The 23,943-nt window shown below is 42.0% G+C and overlaps 1 protein-coding gene across 6 annotated transcripts in view; it reads right to left on the reverse strand.

Annotated features, from left to right (window-relative positions):
- The window catches only part of pde10a (phosphodiesterase 10A), a 54,081-nt gene extending 33,671 nt beyond the window's left edge, over window positions 1–20,410 (reverse strand). Inside the window, exons 1-2 of one of the 6 annotated variants that reach the window (XM_047603167.1) lie at window positions 19,563–20,410; window positions 19,284–19,408 (exon numbers count right to left, since the gene is read on the reverse strand). In XM_047603167.1, the coding sequence (XP_047459123.1) occupies window positions 19,284–19,356 (73 nt within the window). In that variant the 5' untranslated portion in view covers window positions 19,357–19,408; window positions 19,563–20,410. Of the gene's footprint in view, window positions 1–493; window positions 887–19,283 lie in introns of those variants that run through there. The other 5 variants (XM_047603166.1, XM_047603168.1, XM_047603170.1 and 2 more) reach the window with 5 other exon arrangements.
- Window positions 20,411–23,943: the final 3,533 nt, after the last annotated feature.

Here is a 23,943-nt window from a genome sequence, read left to right on the forward strand (position 1 = left end):
TCATATACAACAATACAAGAATATATTTAAGATTTCTTTTCTGGTTGAGTAAACACTTTCTGTCCTGACTCATTCTCGAGCTGTAGACTTTTTTTTTTTTGTTGCCATGTCTTATTGCAGAACTGCTGACTGTCCCCCCCGCGACAGATCAACTGAGAACCGAGATGGGATTCGTAACCGCGCTCTGTGTCTTATTTAAAAAGTACGTACAGGCACAATTACTTCCTTCATTCAGTCCATCCAACTGAGCCCCCCAACTTTCCCGTTCAGCTATTAATCAGTCATTCATAAACTTCGGCATTCATATAGATAAATAACGTATACGCATGCAGCCCCAGTAGAAATAATTCATCCCAGATAAGCACATGTTTTGCGTTCTGCTGCACAGTTACTGGAAGTCAGCGCGGTTTCTACTTTTTGGTCAATTTCAGCTGTTTTATTATTATTATTTTTTTCTTTTACACGCTGGAAGTGCTAATAAAAAAAGACCTACTTGCGCCCAGGAAACAGTCCGTTAACCTTCTGAAACAGCTTGTTGAAGACGGACCATCTTCCATGTCGGATTGTGAGCGCAAAAGGAGAGAGGAGCCACGGGGAAAAGTGCGCCTCTGCAGCTGCAACTTGGTGCGTCTGGACGAAAACCAAAACTACTCCAGGACGCGTCGAGGTGATGGTGTCCTCAATGCTTGCGGCTGTGCACGGTTTAGGAAGGGTAAGGAGTGCGCTGTGCTGCCACCCCCCCTCCTCCACCAGCGCTATGACCCAGCACCGCTGGCCGAGGTGTAGCTACGATCGGTCCGCCTCCTCGGCGTGGTGGCTCCGCTGTGGATGTGCAGCAGCAGCAGACTGAGGGAGCGCAGACGTCGACGCATAGACACAGAGAAATGGGAGTAAACGCGATCACACACACACACACACACACACACACACACACACACACACACACACACTGAGAGACGAGAGCGCGCCACTGTCAATTCATGCACAGTTATCCTTTTTGTGTTTTCAAAATAAAAGCCCAGATGCAGAGTGCTGCAGGGATTTCCATCGTGAAAGATGTTTGAATAAACCCAGAAGGGTTTAATTCGGGTTTTATTTAGTATAAATATAATTAACTATTTAATTAAATTAAAATATATTTATCAGGAATGAAATTTCAACGTTCAGGTCTGTGTACATTTAGGCATATTTGGAATATGAGATAATCCTGCAACCTTTCAAAACGACCCCAATCACAATCGCAGAGCACAGTGTGTTATTATCCGAAAAAGAAAAAAAAAAGTCGTTATCAGTTTGTCCAATGAGTATTCGCGCTGAACCCTTTTTCCACGACTTATTAATTTGAAGGGTCACCCATACGTGTTTCCGGTATCTTCTGCGCAATTGACGTGTCTGGGAATCTTGACGCTGCTGAACTGCTGTTCCTGTTCCTGAATTTGGCTGCGTAAAAGGGGCCGAACCACATGCCCAGCGCTCTCCAGGGACACGCTGCTGTTTCCTGATCCACGACTCCGTGGTCAAGGAGGAGACGGCGACAACCTCCAAATTTACAGCATGGCAGGACAAAGCCATGGAGCGCTTACATACTGACTGAAAGGGGCGCAGCGTAGTGAGATCGCGGCTCTGCGCATCTTGCCCCGTCACCGAGGTGCCATTTAGCAAGGCACTGAAATCCTCCCCGCTCTCCAAGTCTTGAGGATTCTGACCTCTGACCTCACCAGCAGCGAGACAACACACAAGCATCAGTCTGCCGACTTACATCAGGTTTTAGTTTTAACAAACCATTTTTTTGTATGAATGCCTTATATCCAGAAAGCACCTCAATTCTGATCAGCATCCCACATCAGCCGGAGGAACGGGAAACACAAATAGAGCAAAGCAAACGCTCCATCTAAAAAAAAAAAATGTATGTCAAATATTTAAGAACACACATGGTGCGTGAGAAGAAAAGCTTAGTACCGAAAACAAAATCAAACCTTGATCATGCCCAGGTCTAATTTATTGATCCAGCCTGAGATCTTCCACAAGGTTCTTTAGTTTGTAATGAATTCTGTTTTGTGTCTTTGGGTGAATCACTGTTGATATTCCGGCTCCCAACTTCAAATATCTGCACAGACTTGCATTTACTAAAGCAGTGTATTCAATTGATTTATTTCACCAGGCTAACTCAGTTGTACATTTGCATAAATTATAATTGTAGATATCGCCTTGAATTTGCACAGTAAAATAAATCAATGTAACACGTTCCTTTATAGTGAAGGCCTAACTCTGCAAATCTCTGCAAGGGCTGCACATCTGCAGAGCCACTGAAATATTTAGACACACTCACCACAGTCCTGGAATGGAGTTATAATCCTATAATAATAATGACTGATCCCATAGTGAGAGTAATAAAAATTATCAAATTAACCTCAAAATCAGGTCGATACAATCTGGTGAAAAAAAAAAAGAAGAGAGAGAGCGAAATGGAGGTTCAGTACACAAGATAATTGTGAATAATGATTTGGCTATGAGGTAAAAATTAGAAATTGGCACAATTAAGACATTAAACCACAGAATAACATCTAAAATTATATAAATAAAATAAACACTGCTAGATCTTCAGCTTTGAGTTTGCTCTGACGGCTTTAAGGCCCCGCTCGGTTTCTGTTAACTATACAACTTTTGCCCTAAAGCTAGCCGAGGAATGCGCCACCGCTTGTGTTTAGATTTCCACTAATAACATCCATGTAGGAAGGAGACACATAACTCATTTGCAGGGCACCGTTAGAGCAAAACAATCCTGACATGGAACTAAATTTGCGCCACAAATTGACAAACTACCCATTCTTTAACGCATCAGCGTCAACAGTGATGCAACATGTGACGCAAATTATTAATGCTTTCAGCTGCTTAATCTGGGCCCGTTTCCGTGTGAGTGGTGGAGACGAGGACGCCGCATCAAGCCCCAAATGAAGTGGGCCTCCTATCTCCACAACCTTTTGCGGATGTGTGCCCGTGCTATCAGCGCTCAGAGCACCTAAACAGCTTTGACTCCGCAACATGATACAGCATAAAGTGTGCCGGGCTCCCACACGGCCACAGTGTTACATGCTGATCATATCGAGAGAGAGAGAGAGACGGAGAGGTGTGGGAGCTGTGGCAGGTTACGTCAGCATGCGCGCTATCAATCACTGGCATTCCTACACTCTGGAGCAGCTGGTCCATTCAGAGGTCACGTATAACATAATGGATTCTCTCTGACACATTCGCTCGCTTTTTTCCTCCACTTTAGCCTCACGAGACGAGCCTTTAAAACGCAGAGGCATCGGCTCGTCTCTGTTTGATTCGACGACTCTTTTTGAGAGGACGCAAATGGCATCCCTGCGTTTAAAATGCTGGTCTGATATGCTGTGAAATTTTTTGTAGGTAGAATGCAGGTGGTGCCGGAGACGGAGCCGTAAAATCAAACACTGAGAGAGGTTTTATTCTGAATAACACGCCATGTTAAACAAAGGAGGGTCAAAAGCAGTATGCCAATAAACAAAAGTCAAATGATGAGAAGAACATCTGAGCTGCTGAAACTCTGCGAGCTCTGTTGGCTCCTTCAGGGATCACCCCCGTGCATCCTCTTCAAGCACGGAAATTTAGATAGAAAACAAATGCTCGGAAATGTTCCCCCTGCAAAGTTCATGACTGGAGGTTTATGATCTTGCGCGAGATGGTTATGGATGGAGAACTTATAAAGGAGGCAGTAGATCACAAGGGATGCCACAACTCTGTCTATGACCCGCTGGTGAACCCCTGTCATCCGCAGCTCTCCAAAGTGGCAGAGCAACTATTTTTATGCTTGATGAATTATTACACGGCAGGAAGCAACTGACCAGCTTGACCTGTCAAAGCACACTCACGCTTCAACAGTGTTTAGATTAGTCTAATTGACACGAAATAAACAATCTCAGCGAAGTTACCTAAAGACACGGTCGCAAGCCAACGGGAGACAGGGAGTTGGATTCTGTTTTAATGCGTGCACACGGGAGACCCACGCACTGACCTGGAAAAAGACACAAAAGGCAAATCTGCATCTGTCAGATGTTTCTAACACTATTTTAAGTGCACAAAGTGATCTGCATTTTGTTAGGGACACGCTGCCAGTTGCCAGGGAGCCGCCTGGCATCTCTGCTGAGAAGGAGAAGGACTAGTTTACCCAATCCCCACTTTGACCCTGACATTTTCAGATTTTGCCCCATGATTTTTTTGTAATAATATTCCAACCACAGCATGGAAATATGCTACATGGCTGTTATGTTGATGTCAACAGGTTTTTACGACAGGGGTTCGTTTAAGCGAAGGTAACACTATGACACTGAAAAATCAACCTACACTGGTAAAAATATCTGGCTTCAGTTTTATTGTATAATGAATACACAATCAGTATAACATTGCTATAGGGAATGTTTTTTTTTTTTACTATGTTAAACCTGTAAAAATATAAATTTACTGTAGTTTATTTACTGTTTCCCTCAAGGCTTTTCATTTTCCCAATCTCCAAATTTATTCAAGGAAAATATGTATAATTCTCAAATTTTCTAAACTAATCTTATTATTGAATAAACTAATCAGCTAGTAGTAGTAGCAATAGTTGCTCTTCTATCGCTGCTGACAGAGCATACTGTATTTCCATTTCCATTTAAACACAGACATAAAATGTGGAACTTAAAATATGAGGTTGCACCGATGATCTTATAAAACACAGAAACTCATAGTAGCGAAAGGATGACATGGATTTAAAAGGTAAATCTGTTTTTATTAATTTGGTTACGAACTATAATTAATTAATTCAGCACACAGACCCCCACCTCCCCCTCCCAAAAAGGTCCCCTCAGTCTCTCCCCAGCTTGATCTGTATCAATTTGGACAGGGAGTGCTCACTCTTTTCCTCTGTCAACATCGCCCTGCCATCAAATCTCAGATCCATCTGCGAGTGTGTGTTACAGAACAAGAATTATGGAAATCAAAAAGGTGATGATGAAAGAAGCTGTAATCTGATCCATCTTAATGAGCGATGCGTGTGTCACATGCTGAAGGTTCCTATGGCTGCTGGCTTTACTATTGTCCGCTGGGGGATCAACAGCTGAGTGAAGAGTGAGTGGTCGGCAGCCATGCTTAACTGTTCTCCCCTCTCGGCTGTTTTTAGCAAACATCCTCCTGATGACTACGGCCTGTCTCCCAACATGAGAGCTGCACATCTTCAGACATGTGTGTTCTTGCTCTCACACACACGGCGTTACCCCCTACCCCACATTACAGCCCTCATCCACTTAAGCACATTTCTGATTCAAGGCACTGTACAAGCTTTTTGCACGCTGCACTCACACCGCACACACACACACACACACACACCGCACACACACGCCCCAGATGCAAGTGAAACATTTACAGATCACATGCAAGCACACGCAAACATGAACACACACGCAGGAGCATACTTACATCTACGCACAGGCGCACACACACACACACACACACACACACACACATCACATGCGGCAGAAACACACCACAGAGACTCCCAGTCCCCTCCCCCCAACTGAATAGTCTGTTCTGACAATCCACAGGACAGCCGGAGCATTGACGTCAGAGGCAGGCCCATGAAAATACAGGGTCCCTGGGGGGCTGAGGGAGTTATGCACATCTTCACAGCTTGGCTCGCAACTAGTTCAACAACCAAAGAGCATATTACTGCCTCTGTTTACTCTCATTTGTCAGAAAAAGCAATAATAAAAAAAAAAAAAAAAAAAAGGTCCACATTTACACAAAGCCCTGGCATTCACAAATTTGCATGCGACTGCAATGCGGCTCATCTCGAACGTGACGTCAATGGACGTCATTGCACTGGGATCCATTAGGACAAATGTGAGATAGGTGCATAATTTAGGTTAATGGAAATACAAATCACAGCGCACCATTACCTGCACTCTGTCGTCTTAATCACCGCCATTTTGAATAACTGCTGTCAGACTGTAGTATATTAGACGTACCCAGAGGGAAGGTTTGTTGCTCGCTCAGACATCCTCACAGTCCCCGGAGAAAAGATGACATCTTTGTTTATCGCTCAATGTTCTGAAAGTCGTTCTGTTTTTTTTTTTTGTTGTTTTTTTTCGCCCCCCTTCTTCTTCTAAGATATCATTAGGGCATCACAGCCATTAATCTCACTGTTCTCTCTCTTTCTCCTCCTCTCACCTTTTCTGAGGTTGTCATGGACATAGTTACTGTTTGCCTGTCTGCAACCAAATACAGCGCGTGTGTTGCTAAGTGTGTGCTTGTTAAAACAAAAAGGATTCGACTCAGATAAAAAAAAAAAAAAAAAAACTCTACGTAAACATGCTCTTTCTAAAATTAGTGATTAAGTGCAGAATCAACATGTACCTGTATGTGTGTGTGTATGGGCGCAGTGTGTTAAGATATCAGTAAAGCAAGGCGGCAGAGGATAAATGTTAAAAAATATACAAATACAATTTGAATACGAATACAACCATAAATATTATTCGATACAATATATTTGAATATTTATTCAAATGTTTTATTTAAATTCAACTCAATTTCTTCTGAAAACATGATTGTGCCTATCATGTTTGCCATTTAGCAGTTAAACAATACTTAAGATCATTAGCTAAATCCAAACGTTAGCCCATTGCCAAAAACAAAACACACCAAGCAACTAAGAACAAAATGGAGAATGTACGGGGCCTGCAGCCTGACTGCATGTATACATGTCATGGATGTAATACCATAATTTTCCTTTGGCTTTTGCACATGGCCATCCAGTGTGTAGGACATTGAACACAATTTTTATATTAAGTGAAATAATTTAGGTCTAATTACCAGCACCTGTCTGTATAGGTGCATCTAACCTCTCCTCAACCCTTTGGCTCAGTTTTCAAACCCTGCCACCTCCTTTACATTTTCATTCATTTGCCTCAATCTCACTCCCCAGTTTCCTGTATCGATGGGCCACGCACAGTCGTTTCCACATCACTCATCAGGTCATCTCCACGACCCCTTCATCCCTTCCCCTCAAAACCATTCATTCATTCCGTTCCGTCTCCTACCTTTCCCTCCCCTTTAACCTGATCGAATAAAACTATTCATACAACAATGCGTGGTCTTGTTAGTGAAAGTCGTGTTTTTCTTTATTGCGTAATCACCTTGAAATATGAATGAATGTGTCACGTCTGTGTTAGGAGCTGGTCCTCTTTCACTATTTCACACTCATCCTCTCAATTGGTGAAAAGCCTGGATATCCGTCAATTTAAATCATGACTATCTTTGGTCATGAATCTTTGTTGCGTGGGGTGTATGTCAACAACCACTGTTCTGGTTTGTCTTTCTAGACTACAGTAGGGATCAGTGAGCCCCATATAGAAAGTGAATGTAGCAGGTGGCTTATTCGTGTTAATCTCTAGTTTCAAAAAGGAAGGACTTTCTCTGTTTCTGTTTAACCAGATGAACCGAAACTCGTTTTTGATGGTTTACACGTTGGTGCAATGGATTTGAATCTGGATCTAGCGAGCTCCAAAAGTACACTTTGAAGAGCCAGGTACTTATGGCTGATCGCGCCACCTCCTTCCAGTGCTGCAGTGGACCTACATGAGAAATAGAGCAATAAAACCTGCTCTGTAGCTGCAGATGAATCAGGGTAAAGTCTGCACTGCGAGGAACATGAGGCTTAGCAGCAGTGCTGAAGCTCCATCTACTCCGGTCTGAGCTTAACACTGGAGCAACGACACAGTGAATTTGTATTCATTAGCAGAAGATACAGTACGTGGAGTAACTGTATCTTGGAAAGCTTCTTTCCTTTCATGGTGACAGGAAATTAAGAGTCAAGTGCAACGGAACTATTAAAGACAGGGGATTTTTGTCAATGCTGTGGCACAAATGGATGCACTAAATTGATAACACAGCAAAGATTACACACTCTGTCCCAAAAGGCGAGTGTCCACTAATATAACTTGATTCTTGAGCTGCCTGCAATCCCCCCTGAAAAGAGGCGCAATTCTGGCTTCTCAACAGGAAACAGGCTTTGGCTTTTATGGACTCATTGATATTAACCAAAGAAGACGAATGCCCTAATTTTCGTTTAGTGTGCACTTGATAAAAGACAGTCCTGCTCCTTCCATTATAGCTGCAATATACATGAGATTCGTCTGTCTGCTGTGCTTCATTGCCAGATGTCTTTGAGATGTGTTTCTCAAATGACAGTGCAGTCCACATGGGAGCATGAAGACTGGACGCTGGGGTCGTCAAACTGGAAGATGACGCTACCCTCTACCAGACTATGGTCTTAAATAAATTTACAGTGGGAAAATGATTGGGCAGACAAATCAGATCATGCAACCCATTTGGGCGCAGGCCAAATACTATTGAGGTTAGACACGGTTTCATTAGCCCCACCACCACAGTGTACATTTTGCACAGTTAATGGTAAATTGATATTCTTGAACAGCCACAAGGTGACGTTAAGACATTCTTTTTGTATTCTCCAGCTTTAATACAACACAATGCTTCACTTGTAAAGTTCCCCTGAATGACCAAGTAAGCCGGTGTTCCACATCAAACTTAACTCGGTTTGAAATAATTTTGGTACTCCATCAAGCGTTTTTGCACAGCCCCAGTAGTAGTAGTAGACAGTCGTCAATACAAACATAATCTCTAGTATATGAATCTGGACAATAAAGGTGAACGATCTTTGTTCTCTCTCTGCTCGATAGAGTCTTGCCGGTGGGTCTCGTGCTCACCAAAGCAATATTTAAGATCCCAAACAAAAGGAAAACAGCAACATGCCAAAGTGGAAAATGGATAGTTAGACAATCTGAGAGGTTTTTGACAGAGCTGGAATATGGCCAGACCACTCTTGATCCACAGGGGAAATTAATTGGTCATAGTAGCTTAGTTGTTACAAAAAGATGAGCTGTTGTGGATGGATGGATAGAGTTTGGCATAAAAGAAGTTGTGTAGCGTTCACTATTAGAGTGGAGCTGAATCAGTCCGTTGGAGAATGAGCCCCTCTGACCCTCTAGTGTTTGATGTAGCGGATGGGATGGATTGTCCATAATGGAGAGCAATTTGTCCAGTGTCCCTGACTGAGGCAAATGTCTCCAACTCCCTAACAATCACATGTCCAGCCTTTCGGATCAATTTGTTGATCCTACTGATGTTTTTTTGCTGGTACTACTCCTCCAATAAACAACAGCAAAGTACAGGGTACTCACTACAACAGACTCACTAGAAAGACTCTAGTAACTCACTGCACGCATTGAAAGACCACTACAGCCGGGCATGAGTAATGTTAATGTATAAACCAAAGAAGAAGTTGAAATAAAAATTATTTAAGCCATAGGTCTTCAACAGGGGGGTCCACAGAGGTACTGCAGGGGGGTCTTTGGTTGATTAGACATTTTTTATATGTTCTTTTAATTTCTCCTCCACAAATTAAAATTTCTTTAAATGCACATTAACATGAATTCAACATATTTTGGTTATATGGATAGATGGAGGCAGACAACGTTATCTTTCAGTCAGCACTTCACTCATTCAGTGATACAGGAGCTGCCTCAACCACACTAGACCTGCCAATCACGAGGCTGCATGTTACACGCTGACTCTGTCATGTTTACAGCCATTGGCCGAGAGCCTATTCAGTCCCCAGGTGAAACATACCTGACATGTTTATGCCAGGTATGTTTATGTTTACAGCGGTTGCATGGCCACCCTACTATTGCACGTTAGAAATAAAAGAAATTAATATTTGAAACTGTTTTTATTTGAACAGCTTGATACTGAATCCAAAATGATAATGTATATTTATAAATAGCACTAGGCCGAGTTTAATATAGAACACACATATTAGGTAGGGGGTCAATAATTAATCTCGAATCAGTTTGGGGGTCCTTGGCCTGGAAAACGTTTTAGACCCCTGATTTAAGCTGTGACATGCAATTATAAGCGAACTGTTCAAACCCCCCTCCCTAACAGGGAAGTATAGAAAAAATATAGCTCTTAATAATTGCATAATGACTGAATGTATTACTACTGTGATGATCAGTGCATCAGTACAAAGTACAAAGACCTCTCTATCCTTTATTTATTTATTTAAATTTCATGCCAGTTTTAATAGAATGATTCAAGCCCCACACATAACATTTCCCAGTTACCTACACAGAGGTCAGAGGTCCGGCACCCATCAGCTTCCAGGGGTGCCGACCTACGTCCTGCCTTCAGGTTGAATCAGTACAACCTTGAGGCAAAAAAAAAAAAAAAAAAAAAAAATATCAGAGAACATCCAAAAATTAGTGACGCAGGTTTTGAAAGGCAGCACTCTGAGCAGCAGACCGTACGCTGCCTGCAAAAATGAAGCTTTCGTAAATTCAGAGCACTGCCAGGATTCCTCTGCGTAAATTCAGAGTGTCTCACACACACACACACGCACACACACAGTTGGAAGACACCGTGAGCAGATCTCTCAAATATACAACAGCGGTCAAATGTTATAACGCGTTTGTATAACAATGTAGAAATATGGTCCAACTTTTAATTCACTACTATATGTACAAATTGAAGACAGACTAAAACAAAGATAATGCACCATGTTTCCTTTTCCCTCGTTTACATTTTCCACATTTGAATCTTGTTTTAGTTGGATTATGGTTTGTGTTTTTTGTAACTGTAACTGTAAATCTGACAGATTTAATTATTTTTTCGTCCAAATGTGAAAAAAAAAAAAAAATGAACCTTGAACAAAAAGCAGCCCGTAGTAAATACATACAATTCTGTTTATTTAAGGCTCACTACATAATCACACGGTGCAGTTGGGGGAGAAAACGTAATGGGGTGTTCCATGATGAATGCAATTCACTGCACATTTCAACAGTTTTAATGCAGCAGTTGAGTGAAACAGTGGAAGCCGTCTCCTGCGTTTGTGCCCCACGCTGACAAATTTAATGTGACCGTATAACACCTCTAATGCTCTCAGCAGCTCTCTTTGATTCAGACCTCGCATTGTACAATTAAATTCAAAAGCAAGGAGGATTAAGGTGGATGATATAGCAAGAAATAAATAAGAGAAACGTCGACAGGGTTCCCACCAATGTTCAAGAGGAAATAAGAGAAAGTGCGTTCGGGTGGGGGGGGGGGGGGGCTTACAACGGACAGGTGGTGGGGATATGTGATGTGGAGCTGTGTGTGGAGCGCTGCAGTGGAGAGAGCTGCAGAAGGCACATGAATCAAAAAAAAAAAAAAAAATTTAAATGGGTGAAAAAAAAACGTGATGAAAGAAGTGTGCACGAGTGGTGGTGGTTGAGTGGGGAGTGGGTGGGTGAGGGAGGGGGGCGGTGAGAGGTGGTGGTGGTGGTGGTGGCGGTGGGGGGGGGGTGCATGTGCGTCAGAGCTGGAGCCAATGAAGTCAGAGATGGGGCAGGCTAGAGCTGGAGACGCTGTTACTGCCACTCACAGCTCCCGCTTGGGCCTCATGTCCTCTACGTCACAGAGCTGGCACAAATTATGCCTGCTTGAACGTTTGTCACACACACACACACACACACACACAGTAAAATGTAATTTATGTGCACATGTCCTGCACGGTTCAATGACATTTAAATTACCGCACCAGCAGACATGTATTGTATTCCATTCAAATACGAATTAAAAGATATATATGTACACATACATACATATATATATTTTTTTACATTTACTTATAAGCTGCAAGAGTTTTCCATACATTATTCTTTGCACATTACGTAACACGTCAAGCTGTTCGACATCAAGCTTATGTTTATGTATTTAAGTAAATGCAGCACGTAGCCTGGTAGCTCTCCCAGAACCAAATGTCTTTCTTGTGTCTGTCTCAAAAAGGGGTATTGCTAATAGCACCTAAGGTCCAGGATTATATCATATATATTATATTAATGCCGTATTATCATCTTCAAATGCAATCTGAAGTGTAATTGATTCATTTGGCATTTTTAAAAAATGCACACCAGAAAGTGTAGCAAACAAAAAAGAGCCTAATTAATTGGACAGAGGTAGAAATGAATGAAACGTTATATATACTATATATTTTTTATGAATCATATTTACACACACACACACTTGTGCACATGCAAATCCTGGTTATTTGGATTAGCGGGCAGTGTTTGTTGGCACCACTTTTGACCCAGATTATCGCATCTGTAATTCTAGAGGATGATTAGGATGATGAGCATGTGGTCAGAGGTCTGTGTGTATGTGTGTGTGTGTGTGTGTGTGTGTGTGTGTGTGTGTGTGTGTGTGTGTGTGTGTGTGTGTGTGTGTGTGTGTGTTGAGGGGGGGGTTGGGGGGCACACACAAAACAAAACAAACAGTGCTTGTTGGCTCTGCTGACGTCACCCAGCCCGTGTAAAACGCTTCACTGTGCAATCCTGTAAAACTGCGGGCAACGTGCAGCGTCTTCAGACTTGCACACGAGAGCAGACACACGGGATTATTATGTGTTGAGCATGCACAAAATAAAAAAATATTAATTCTATTGTTTCAGCTTCTGGCCCTTTTTTTTTTTTTTCCACAAGTGAAAAACACTGGCCCCCCCAGACGGATTTTTATTTTTTTTTAATCAATGTGTAGGCTACAACAGGATTCAGAGTTGGGCTTTTTGTGCTTGTGAGACTATTGCAACAACCAGAGCAGCAGCTGCAGCTCTGCTGGCGGGAGTCACATCCTATAGGTGATGACGCAAGCAGGAGACATGAGCCATGACCTCATCGGCTCACTATCAAACCATCACTCCGCTCTCTACCTCACACACACACACGCATACACACTCACTGATGAGTTACTACTGGCTTTCCAAAAGGCAAACACCCTCCCTAGAGCTATACGATGCCACAGCTCTGCTTGTTGAACACACATACGCTGACCTGCTAACAATGTCCCGGCCTTTTAACAAACAAACTCACAGTCGGATCATTACTTACAGCTGAGTGATGTCACACAGCCTATCAATGTGTGTCCTCGTGGCAGTGTGTGTGTGTGTGTGTGTGTGTGAGTGTGTGTGTAAAGCGAGGCGCTGCCGACTGACTGTTTGACTGTGCTCCTTGAGCAAGCATTAGACATATAGACGCACTGAGATGGAAAAAAAAATACCACACCTTACAGCATTTAGAAAATAATATATATTACATTTTTATTTGATTTTACATTTCATTATTGTATTTTTTCTGTGCTTTTATATCACAAAGAAGAGGAATTATTTTAACAAAAAATTAGTTAATGGCACAGCTAATTTCAATTAAATTATTTTAAATCTATTTCATTGTTTTGCAATATTCATTTTTGTTCAGTTCTGTCCAGCATCAACAGAAGCTATGTTGTAAAAAAACACAATGCGGTGCCTGCTGCAGGAATAAAAGTATAAAATAAAAAATGTGGCAGACCTTATTTTCTCTGTGATTTGTTTGAGTTGATATAAATCAATTTTGTGACTCAGGGAAAAAAAAACAACACAACAATACTTTAAAAAAAGAAAAGAATTTGGGCAGCGGCCGGTGGACAGGGTGGAGGGGGTGAGTGGTGACTCTGTGCCTACAGCCCTCATCAGAAACCAAACAAAGTCTGTATGAATCATAGGTGAGAAATATGGGTGCTGACGTACAGGCCTGTCAATCTCGCTGCAATGCAGACATGGAGCAGCCAGGCGTCAGGTCTGCCTGTTTACTGATAACACATGGACACAGTCCATTCATGAACCAAACATGTGTACACACTAGCCTCGTCCCTTCCTCACACCAGTACAATATTATTACTCGACTGCTCGAGGGATGTAATATTTTTTTCTTATTATCCAAAGTTATAATAATGAATCTTAACATAGTTCGCCACAGGAATTAAATTATGTGACACTGCGCCCTCTTTTGAAAATCTGCTAAATTTAGATTTTTTTTGTGAAAACTTTAAGCAGAAATCCAGGGAATAATAATAAATGTAATAAATGAAATTATTACAGTTGAAAATAATTCAGGGTTACTGGGTGTCTGCTTCATGGTTTCATGATGAATTTGTCTGTTGCCGCTCCCTTCACTTCATCTTTATATTTTAGCCCCATCTAGTGTCTGCCCGTCTGTGGACGCAGATGGAAGCATTAACTAGCTGTTGTAAAGAAAGGGGGAAAACTTGAATTAACTAGTTACCAAATAGTTATAAGAAGTTCTAATATTGTGAAACAGAGAAATTTGGGACTCTTTTTCCCTGTTTAAGTGCATCATAATGACCTGCAATACAAATTAAAACCACTAAGTGGTATGATTGCACAAGTTGAGCGTGTTCCAAGTCATCTGCAAAGCCTGACTAAAAGAAAAAACAAAAAAAACTAAAAGAAGAAGAAGAAGCGTGAAATAGAATATCTGTAAAGACGTGTGTGAGACTGGATGTGGCTCATACACTACGTGCTCCGTGGCGTCGCAGGATGGCACACGGCCCCGCGAGCCTCTGCTGCACTTCCACAGTCTTTCATCGCTGTGGGCACAAAGCCAAGCTAAAGAGACACACATGGTGAGCTGCTGGAAAGCCACACCGGTGTATGACGCTGAGGAGCCGCCTCGGTTTTAATCAGCGAGGACAAAACCATAAGATCCATAAGATCTGGAACTATTCTCTCAGCCGTTAGAATATAAGAAACTCTAAATGGCCTCTTCTGCCCTGTTCCTGCGGAGTGAAGTGGAGGCCATTTTGTAATGTTCCTCATGACGTATTGGTAATGAGGTGGGAGAGCCATCATTGTTACAGTGGAGTGGATATGTGGCAACGCACTGCTGTAACGGCTGTGAGGCAGGAAAATACACCGATCAGCCACAACATTAAAACCACCGACAGGAGAAGTAAATGGCATTAACCATTTACAATGAAACGTTTTGACCTGGCATTATACTTACTTAGTAGCACCTACCTAGACAAGACTAAGCACCCCCACCCCATAGCAAGGATCTGTGGGATGCACTGGAACAAGCGTGATCCACAGAATCCCCTCCTCTCAACCCATAGCACCAAAAGACCCCCACTAACAACAACAGGGCGCCCTCAGAAGCCACAATATTAGGTGGTTTTAATGTTGTGGCTGATTGGCGATGTGCAACTTCTAATATGTTCGCTCTGACAACATCATATGTCAATGTTTAGTTTGAAAGTTGCTCCACTGCGCCCAGTGATGCAGCATTAAATTAGCCACACATTTGCACAGCAGAAGTCTGTTAACCAGCTGTGGTGGAGGTTGGTAGGTGAGGGGGGCCGGAGTGGGCACCCAGGAGTGGCACCGTAATTGACAAGTCCAGGCTGCACACCAAGAGGCAAGACAAAAAAAGCTTTGTGGTCCTGATATGAATCTCAATGCCCCTGTTCCTACACCTCCTCTCCTGGCCTCGCCGTTGATATCTGAGCGAACAAAAACGATCTCCATGAGAAAATACAAGCTCGAGCACTCAGAGGGGACAGTGAATGGGGCAGCGACAGCAACAGCGTCACGGTGACCGGTGCCGGTTTTCAGGTTCTGTTCAAGATGCACCTGTGTATTATGGCTTTGTTGCTTTTGTCTGCTTTTTTTTTTTTTTTTTTTTGTTTTTTTTCCAGTAGCGACTATTTAGTTAGAACCAACAATCTAAAAACGTTCAGCTCATTATAAGAAGGTGTTTGATCTGACTGAATAGTTTAGATAGGACAGATAAAATGAGTGTACTATTAAGTATATTAACATTCAGCCCCTTGCTTTGTAAGTTTGGGTGAGTCTCTGTATGTCACAGTTTTAAATGTGGCAATGACCAGTTTGCCATAGCTGAAGTTCAGAGGAAGGACTACAGTCGGTGATGACCCTAGGTTCTAGGGGGCCCTTGGCAAAGACATACTGTCCAAGCCGGTGCAAATGCCTGGTTTGCCCACTGATGGTGCAGGTTGGTGTTGGTAAATTATTTGGAGTCGGCTATGGAAATTAACATTTGCTTTATATAAATTATGGTTTATTGTTTGGAACTATGGAAACGTGGGACGTGGAAATATGTCTGTGTTTTTGTAACTATTTCTGAACACAAGCCTGGAACTTTCCAGAGTTAGTAGGCCATCTTTACACATGTCTGAAGGGAGTTTGTGGAATTACTCTCACTGCCAGAAGGGGGAGACATACGCCACAAGGTGACACTTTAAACTCTTACAGTAAATGTCAGAACTTGAGAAGGATGCTCCACGTATTTGACCTGTTATTCTCTCCGAATAAATATAGTGAAAACATTTCAATTTGGTTTACATTTGCTCAAACAGGGTGCCTGTATTAGTTGTATCAAAACTGCTTCAAAGCCTTCAGCACGGCAAAATCCTGAGTGGGAGGTGTTCAGTGGGTGTGTACCCCCTAAGTAGTCACAGATGCCAGGCACAGTTGGGGAAGGAAGCGCCCGACTCTCCTTCTGTGTTAGCCAAGGGAAACTCTCTTTTGGGCGCGGGCCCAAAAAGCTACAGAGCCAAAGACTGCGTTGCAAGCAGGTCACATCTTCGAAAGAAACAAACAGATACGCAGGTTTGTAGGGTACTGAACTAGAGTTTATACCGACTTAACAAAAGGGCCCATTCACTCAAGATGCAAAAACCTACTCCATACAAGGTAAGTGAACTATATTTCGGTGCCTAAAGTGATCATTGTGTGGACATGACAGTACAAACTGGTCACATCAGAACTACTTTCTGTTGTTTCAGACTGACACTCCTCATGATTTGTCTTTTATACACTGGAGATAGTTTCTAGAAAAGTTAATGGTCACTTGCCAGTTTATTAGGTACACTAAGAAAAACTGTCCAGCACTAAATCTTAACTTCATAAAGGTTATGGTATTCAACAATAAAAGGATTTAGTGCAGGACAATTACATCACAATGCATTTATTTTCAGTAGGGTACCAAATGTTTTGGTGAGTGAGCACATATACACATATTTTCCAGCTTGTGTCTGAAAACAAATAAATTATTTGTACATCTTTATAGAGATGTGTATTTTTCAAATCTGAACATAACAAATGCAGCTTCAAGACCTTATATATACTGTGTGATCATGAATGTTAAACTTGAATAATATTATGGAAACACCGCACAGTTCTGGTCCTTATGAATGCCATTTCCATTACTACAGTAATATTAATGCAGGCAGGCACGACTCTCTGCTTGAAGGTGATGCTGTTCTTGGCCTTGAACTTACAACTCCTGTGCCAGCATAATGGCAGCGGCACTGCGGATGGAGGCTTAAAAAAAAAGCCACCTCTTGAAAAGAAGGATTGCTTGAATTTTGGATTGAAGGATAATCTGAAGCGGTGATTTCAACTATGTGAGATGCTTTGTGAGATGCAAGGTAAACGAGTTCACAAGCACTTTGGGGAAAGTAAACCATCGCAATCACAAACAGATTTTCATTAAAACTGGCTTTTCTTTACCAGTGATCACATTCACATTCATGCATGCTAAATCTCTGTGATCATCCCCATGACTGGATTAAGACTTCAACAACCACATGCCACATGGTGTTTTAATCTCAAAAGGACTTGACCTGTAACAACAGTTTGTTACAGTTAGAGTGAGTAGTGGGCTTGTTTGGTATCTGCTAATAACACTCAGTGAAGGGCTGAGCCAGAGAGGCACCTAGTAAGATATCAAGTGGGCCAGACTAGTAACATAATAGCATGTGCATTTACAAAACATTTTATGCGCAACTTTGAATTTCTGAACAAAATAAGTGCAATTTCATTATCTCCTGGACACCAGTTAATTACATTTAAAAATTGCAGTTAAAGTCTTTGCAAATTCATGCCAAGGGCCGTAGTACACTCTCCAGTGGGCCGTATGTTTGACACACATGGTGTCACATCATCAAAGACTCTCATGTTAAGGCATTGTTTGTTTTTTACGTACTGAAGGCACTGAAAGAGGGCTTGCTCTTGTCATATATAACCTGCATTTTGCAGATGAAAGGGAATAAGTCAGGAATATGCTTGTTTTCAATGAGTAGGTAATTGATGATTTTCCTGATTTAAAAGGCAGATGAGTGTAAATGAGAAGCATTACTTCAAAACTGAGTTACGTGATTGCAGTTATTGGAGACTATAATTAGTGTACAGGGTGAACAGCTGAAATTAAATGTATGTACTGAGTCAGAACAGTTGTTGCACTGACATCCAAAGGTGCAGAACTGAAAAAAAAAATGGCAACTCATCTACTGACACTGAGAAAAGTCTAAAACTAAACTCACACACCATCATGGACGTAGTATTGCTACCTCAGTCCTGTCGTTCAATGTAACATTTGTTAATTTACTCATTTAAAAAAGATTGTCTTATCATTGCAACAGTTGTCCTCCCTAAGACAGCTCATCATTATGTAGGTGTGGCAGATGGGCGTGCATCTTTTCACTGCAACAACTCTTCCTTTTTGATACGAACATGCATAGCAGGATAGAGTAACACTGTCACCAGAGGAAGTGTTGAGTTGTTGGTGTATCTGGTGTACTTTAAGGCTAATTCAAGCCACATAACCCAAGAGTCAATCTTCCTTTGTGCAACAGGTCCCTGGCAGGAGGAGAACCAGGAAGTAAAGTGAAGAAGCTGAAAGTTGATCAATGACCCAAAGAGAGAAAAAATGACTCCTCCACTAATGATGCTGTAGTATTTTTGGAAATTTACATTTCAACATAAAGAATACATGGAGTTATTGCTCTCAGTGGGTGCTGCTGATGCCATATTTAGGAAAAATTAATATAGCTACTTCCCTTTATTTTCAAAGGACTGTCTTACGTCCATCCAGATGGAAGACAAAGTCATGATTTTGCAACCTGAACTCACACAATGCATGTCACTCTGGGCAACCGTGATACCTCATTTTGTAAATGAAAGTCCTCCCTGCAGCCAACCCTAACGTCGCAGAAAGATAACTCCACTCGGGACTGATGGGAGATTAGAAAAACTAATCCACATCAGCACAGACTGTTTTCTAGGGACGGAAATGCTTTCTTTGGTCGAGATTTCATTGCAACATGGACAGGCCACTGTAAAGCTTTGAAACTAAGTGGCAGACTGGGTGACTGTGCATGCGTATAGTGCGACAAGTCACACTGCCTTGGCAAGTCTTGTTCCCTTTGACTTTGACAATGAAACTGCTCAACAATATGGTGTTTAAAGCATGTCAGCCCCCGAATACATCACATAGCGGCACCCTGTAAACTTTCATTCTGCCATTTCTGACCGTAACTCCTACCTTGGTCGCTACTTCCTGCAGACGGAGATTCCTCGAAGTCCTGGTCATCAGGACTTTTCCGTTTCTTCGACATTTGCTGCTCCCTGTTCCGATGATGGATCTATCCACCGCTGAATCGATATCTGCTGATAATTTGAGACACCTTCAACCGGCAGGATATAAAACACATATAACAGTCTGGGGGAGGCGAGAGGAGAAATGCGAATAAATCTCAGTCCCATTCATTCAGATCCTTTCTCTAAATGTGCCGTTTCCAACGTGCTGTGTGCGCAAAGTTACCATGTGGTGACCAGCCAAGCATCTGGAGGAGCAGCGAGGCATGGAGCCGGTCAGCTCTTGATTCCTGCCGTGTCCAGTAAAGATGCGACTCCACGGACAATCCGGATCTTATTTCTTTTGACAAATGAGAAATATTCGCAGCAGAAGTGATTTGTCAATCACGTGTGTGGCGGATTACGCCTGAGCCCCGCACAGATGGAAATTACGCACTGACGGCAACTTGTTGATCCTCGTCTTTATGTAAAAGTGTTTTCGTCATTCCGGATGTGTTTCGAAAAAAAAAAAATCATTTCGGATTTTCAAAAATGTATAATGCGTTTTGCTTGTATGGTGCTCAGCGACGTCAGACTACGAGTCTAATCAGGAATGGATGACGCACAGCCGACACAACTCGAACTCTTGGGTATCTTCAAGAGTAAAGGCCAGTGTAAACGGAGATTATCTAGACGCACTCTGCCTGCTAAACTACACCAGACTATGTGTCCCTTTGGTAACATTTGAGCTGCACTCTTCTAAGTTGCGGGTAGAAAATGCTCTCCGGCAACATCTGTCAAGAAGGGGAGGATTCCCCTGGAGCGTAAAATTGGAGACAGTGTAGTAAAAAAGTGATGAAGGGGGAGTGCGCGGTACAGTACCTTCCCCTTTACAACACCATCAGTCCAGCGACGAGTAGAAAACACTCTGTTTGTCTGGGACACGTCTTGCGCAAAACCTCCTAATCCAAGAGCCAGAGTAACATAAATCGAACAAACGCGCATTGTGTCGTGAGCGACCGGTCTTGGACGAACAGGTTTGCTTTCACTTGAGCGCGCGGCAGCCACAGAGCAATTTGAGAATAAGCCTGTGAATAAGGCAGCAGGGGAGTCGTGGTATTACGATAGAAGAGGCAATGACGCCACCAGTCTGGCTTTTACAAATTGCTTGATGGCAGTTTTCGCCTCCGGTCGACTTTGCCCTCAATGCCAGAGAATGGAAAAAAAATAAATATATAAATAAATAATGAATAATGAATTGAATAAAACTGCCTAGACCTCCACGTCACGGATTAACAGTGAATTCAACTTTCACACATTCATTTTCCTTTCAGGATGGGTGCCTGACACCAGTTGAGCAAAAGCCCCCCCTCCGTCATTCTCTCATTCTCTGATTTATTTATGAACACCCCCGGGTCAGTGGATCAAGTTGCATTAACTACATCTGGTTTAGATTTCCAGCGCGGCACCTATACTGTTTCCCCACAGTGTGCACGCGTGGATGTCAGAGCGAAATTCTCTGGAAAATTATAAAAGATAGGCTTGTTGCAAAGACGTACACTTGCAATCATGCCACTGACGCTGGTATTTCGTGGTATTTTCTGAAAGTAAACACGCCTCTCTCTCTCTATCTCTCTCTCTCTCTATCTCACACTCACTCTCTCTCTCTCTTTCTACTCCCCCCTCCCATCCCTCATTCACTGCAGCTACTGACGTCAAGACATGCTTGCGTCAATGCTCCCTGCTTTGACAGAGAGCTTTTTTTTTCACTGGAACCATAATGGGATTATTAGGCTTAGAGAAATACCCTGTCTTCATGGCTATATATATGTATATATATATATATATGCATTTGTTTTATATATATATACTATATCTTTTGTGGCTTTTTATAATAAACAAGACATATAATTGAGACAACAAGAACATTGACATCTTGCGGAAAGAGCTGAGCAATTGCATATCATTCATAAATATGATGATGCTGCTTTTAATTTGATTATTAAATGTATTATTCAGTGTGTAAGACTTTATACCAGCATTAGGTAAAAATACCTGTCTAAGCACAAAAATGGGGAAAAAGGCCCATTTTGGGTTTTGCATCACTAGTTACAAGTTATTGACCTTCTAAGCACTGTCTTATATAACACTGCAATGCACTGTTTTAGATATCTATCTACTCAGGCTACACTGATTGTAACGATGAGACCATCTCAGCCGTTTAGATGGGCTGATATATTTGGAGTCATGAGCGAATCAGTCCGTTCGTCAGATTATATGTCTGTTCCTTCCTGTCAGTGTGTGGTTGCCGCTTGTGCGAGGAAGGGGAGGATGTCATGATGTCATGGTGTCCTTACACGCTGCCCTTGATCTTCTGGACCGAACGGGCTCTTGTGCCTCTTGGCTGACCTAGCTTCACTACAGTCACAATGCCCCTTTTTTTCACACTCTCCCAGCTCTCTGGATCCCTCTGTATGAAAATTCAAAAGCCACAGCCTTTGCAGATATTAACAAAGTGGAGTGCCCTCTGTAAGCTAATCTTTTTTGTTGCAAAACAAAAATTACACACAGAGAGCTTAATCATGCCGTTGAAAAATTAATATGACAGGGATTGTATGAGCTGGAACATCTGAAAATAACTATTTGATTCACTTAAACTACACTTTATCACCTCTACCAGGAGACCAGACAGGTTTGCAGAGTCACATCAGATCAAAAAGGTCAGCCTTCAACAACACGGTGCGTGAAAAACTTCAGCATGATGTCCTTCCTACGGCAGCTGAGACAAGGCAATAGTTAAGTTTATCTATTACTTTATTAATATAATATTTTGCATATTTATGTAGAATCAATCAGAAACATTATGGGTGGGAACCTGACTGAAAAAAAAAAAAAAAGGAACCATGGAGCAAATAGCAAAGAGTCAGATGAGACAACATCTCAGCATGTGATGATGGTCTGATCTGGTTCAGAGACTGTCGTGTCACGAATCAACAGTCCACACTGTGTGCAGAGCTGTATGCAAATCCTCAACTTCAACTCCGTTTGGTGGTAATGTAGTTCGACGGTGGCTAAGACAATTAACAAGATTTTGGTTAGAATGGTTCAATTGTGGAGAAGAAAGCTGGGATTATATGTACCCTGAAAGGAAGAGTGCCTGTGAGAATCTTAAACTGTGGCGTCTGACCTCTAAAGATCAAACCATAGGAGCTCCCCATGTGATATCTGGAGGCTATGATCCAACATGATGGAAGATCAGCTCCTACAGCCTGTTTGTGCATAAAGGCGATGAATAAAGTGATTCACTGTCTGCGAGAAGTAGAAAACAGAAATTAAAATTAATTTCTGTTTAGATGATAATTTCTTAGAATGATCCATTTTTCTATGGAAAACTCTGAAATACGCATCTGAGGTTTCAGTGGAACAACACAGGTCAAACACAGGCGTCTTGTTGTGCTGTGGCCTGGGGTCATTTTCATGTCATGCCTGCACTGACGTGACTTAATATATTTTTCTAACCTAATTAACAAAACACATGTCTGGGCTTGCAGTGTGACAGAGTGGTGCTGAAATGCTTAGGAGGAAGGAAGAGAGAGCAGCATTTCTGCACGTTTAACAAATAGTTTTTTAAATAAAAAAAAACACGAATCTTATGCGTCATTAACTAAAGACTCTCAGTAATGTGATCTACCTTAGGCACATTATGAATATTAAATGGTCGCAGAGATATGTTTCTGCTGAATGGCTGAATTACAGTGTATGGATGCAAAAAATCAAATCAGAGTCAAATGTGTGAAGAACATGTCTTACCCAACATGGGGATACTCAGTAATATGGAGGGCATTACGCTTCAAGAGGTTAAAGTATTTATAGGCTGACACACTTTCCTCACAGTGTTCTAGACACAGGAGATGAACATGTGTAACCAAGCAAGCGGTCCAGACGAGAGATTTGAATGGAAACAGGGTGTGAGAGCAGTTCTCTGGGATTTCTCACCCGGACGTCCACGTTCAGTGTATGCATCAGTCGGACCCCCTCCCTCAAAAGTGCGCAGATGTAATTCCTCACCCTGTGTGCAAAACAATCCCTTGACACTGCAGAAGGAGCATGCAGAGGAGCTGAGTTACCTGACATTTATCCTGCAATTTTGAAGTTAACATAAGTGATTTCAATACTATTCAAACGCAGTGATAACCGATGCTGAAAGGAAAAGTAAAAAATATTGAGCAGCTCCACTCAGTTGTTTGTTCTTGTATAGGACTTGAAATGCAAAACTGCACATTACATTTCTGCAAACCGCCTTAATTTAAAGGATTGCTTGGGTTTCTTTGTAAAAGTGTGATTCCATCCAATGGTCCATTGAGAAAAACAGTCATTCTAACTTGCAGGACACAGAAGTTAATCTGTAGCTGTGAGGATCGGATGTTTTAATGTCTTTACACAGATCAATACGAATGCGTTTTGTGACCAAAACCGATAAAACTCACAAACTAATCGACTGAGGCAGAGGTAGACTCCTGCTATCTCTTTTGTTCTCCAAGGTAAAATGACTGATTTTGTGAATGGGGACTGGTAGCTTTGAAGAGAGCATATAGTAGCAGAGCTCTGAATTTTGTTTGTGCCCGACA

This window comes from Mugil cephalus, chromosome 13 (genome assembly GCF_022458985.1).
Source record: "Mugil cephalus isolate CIBA_MC_2020 chromosome 13, CIBA_Mcephalus_1.1, whole genome shotgun sequence".
In the NCBI taxonomy this organism is placed as follows: Eukaryota; Metazoa; Chordata; class Actinopteri; order Mugiliformes; family Mugilidae; genus Mugil; species Mugil cephalus.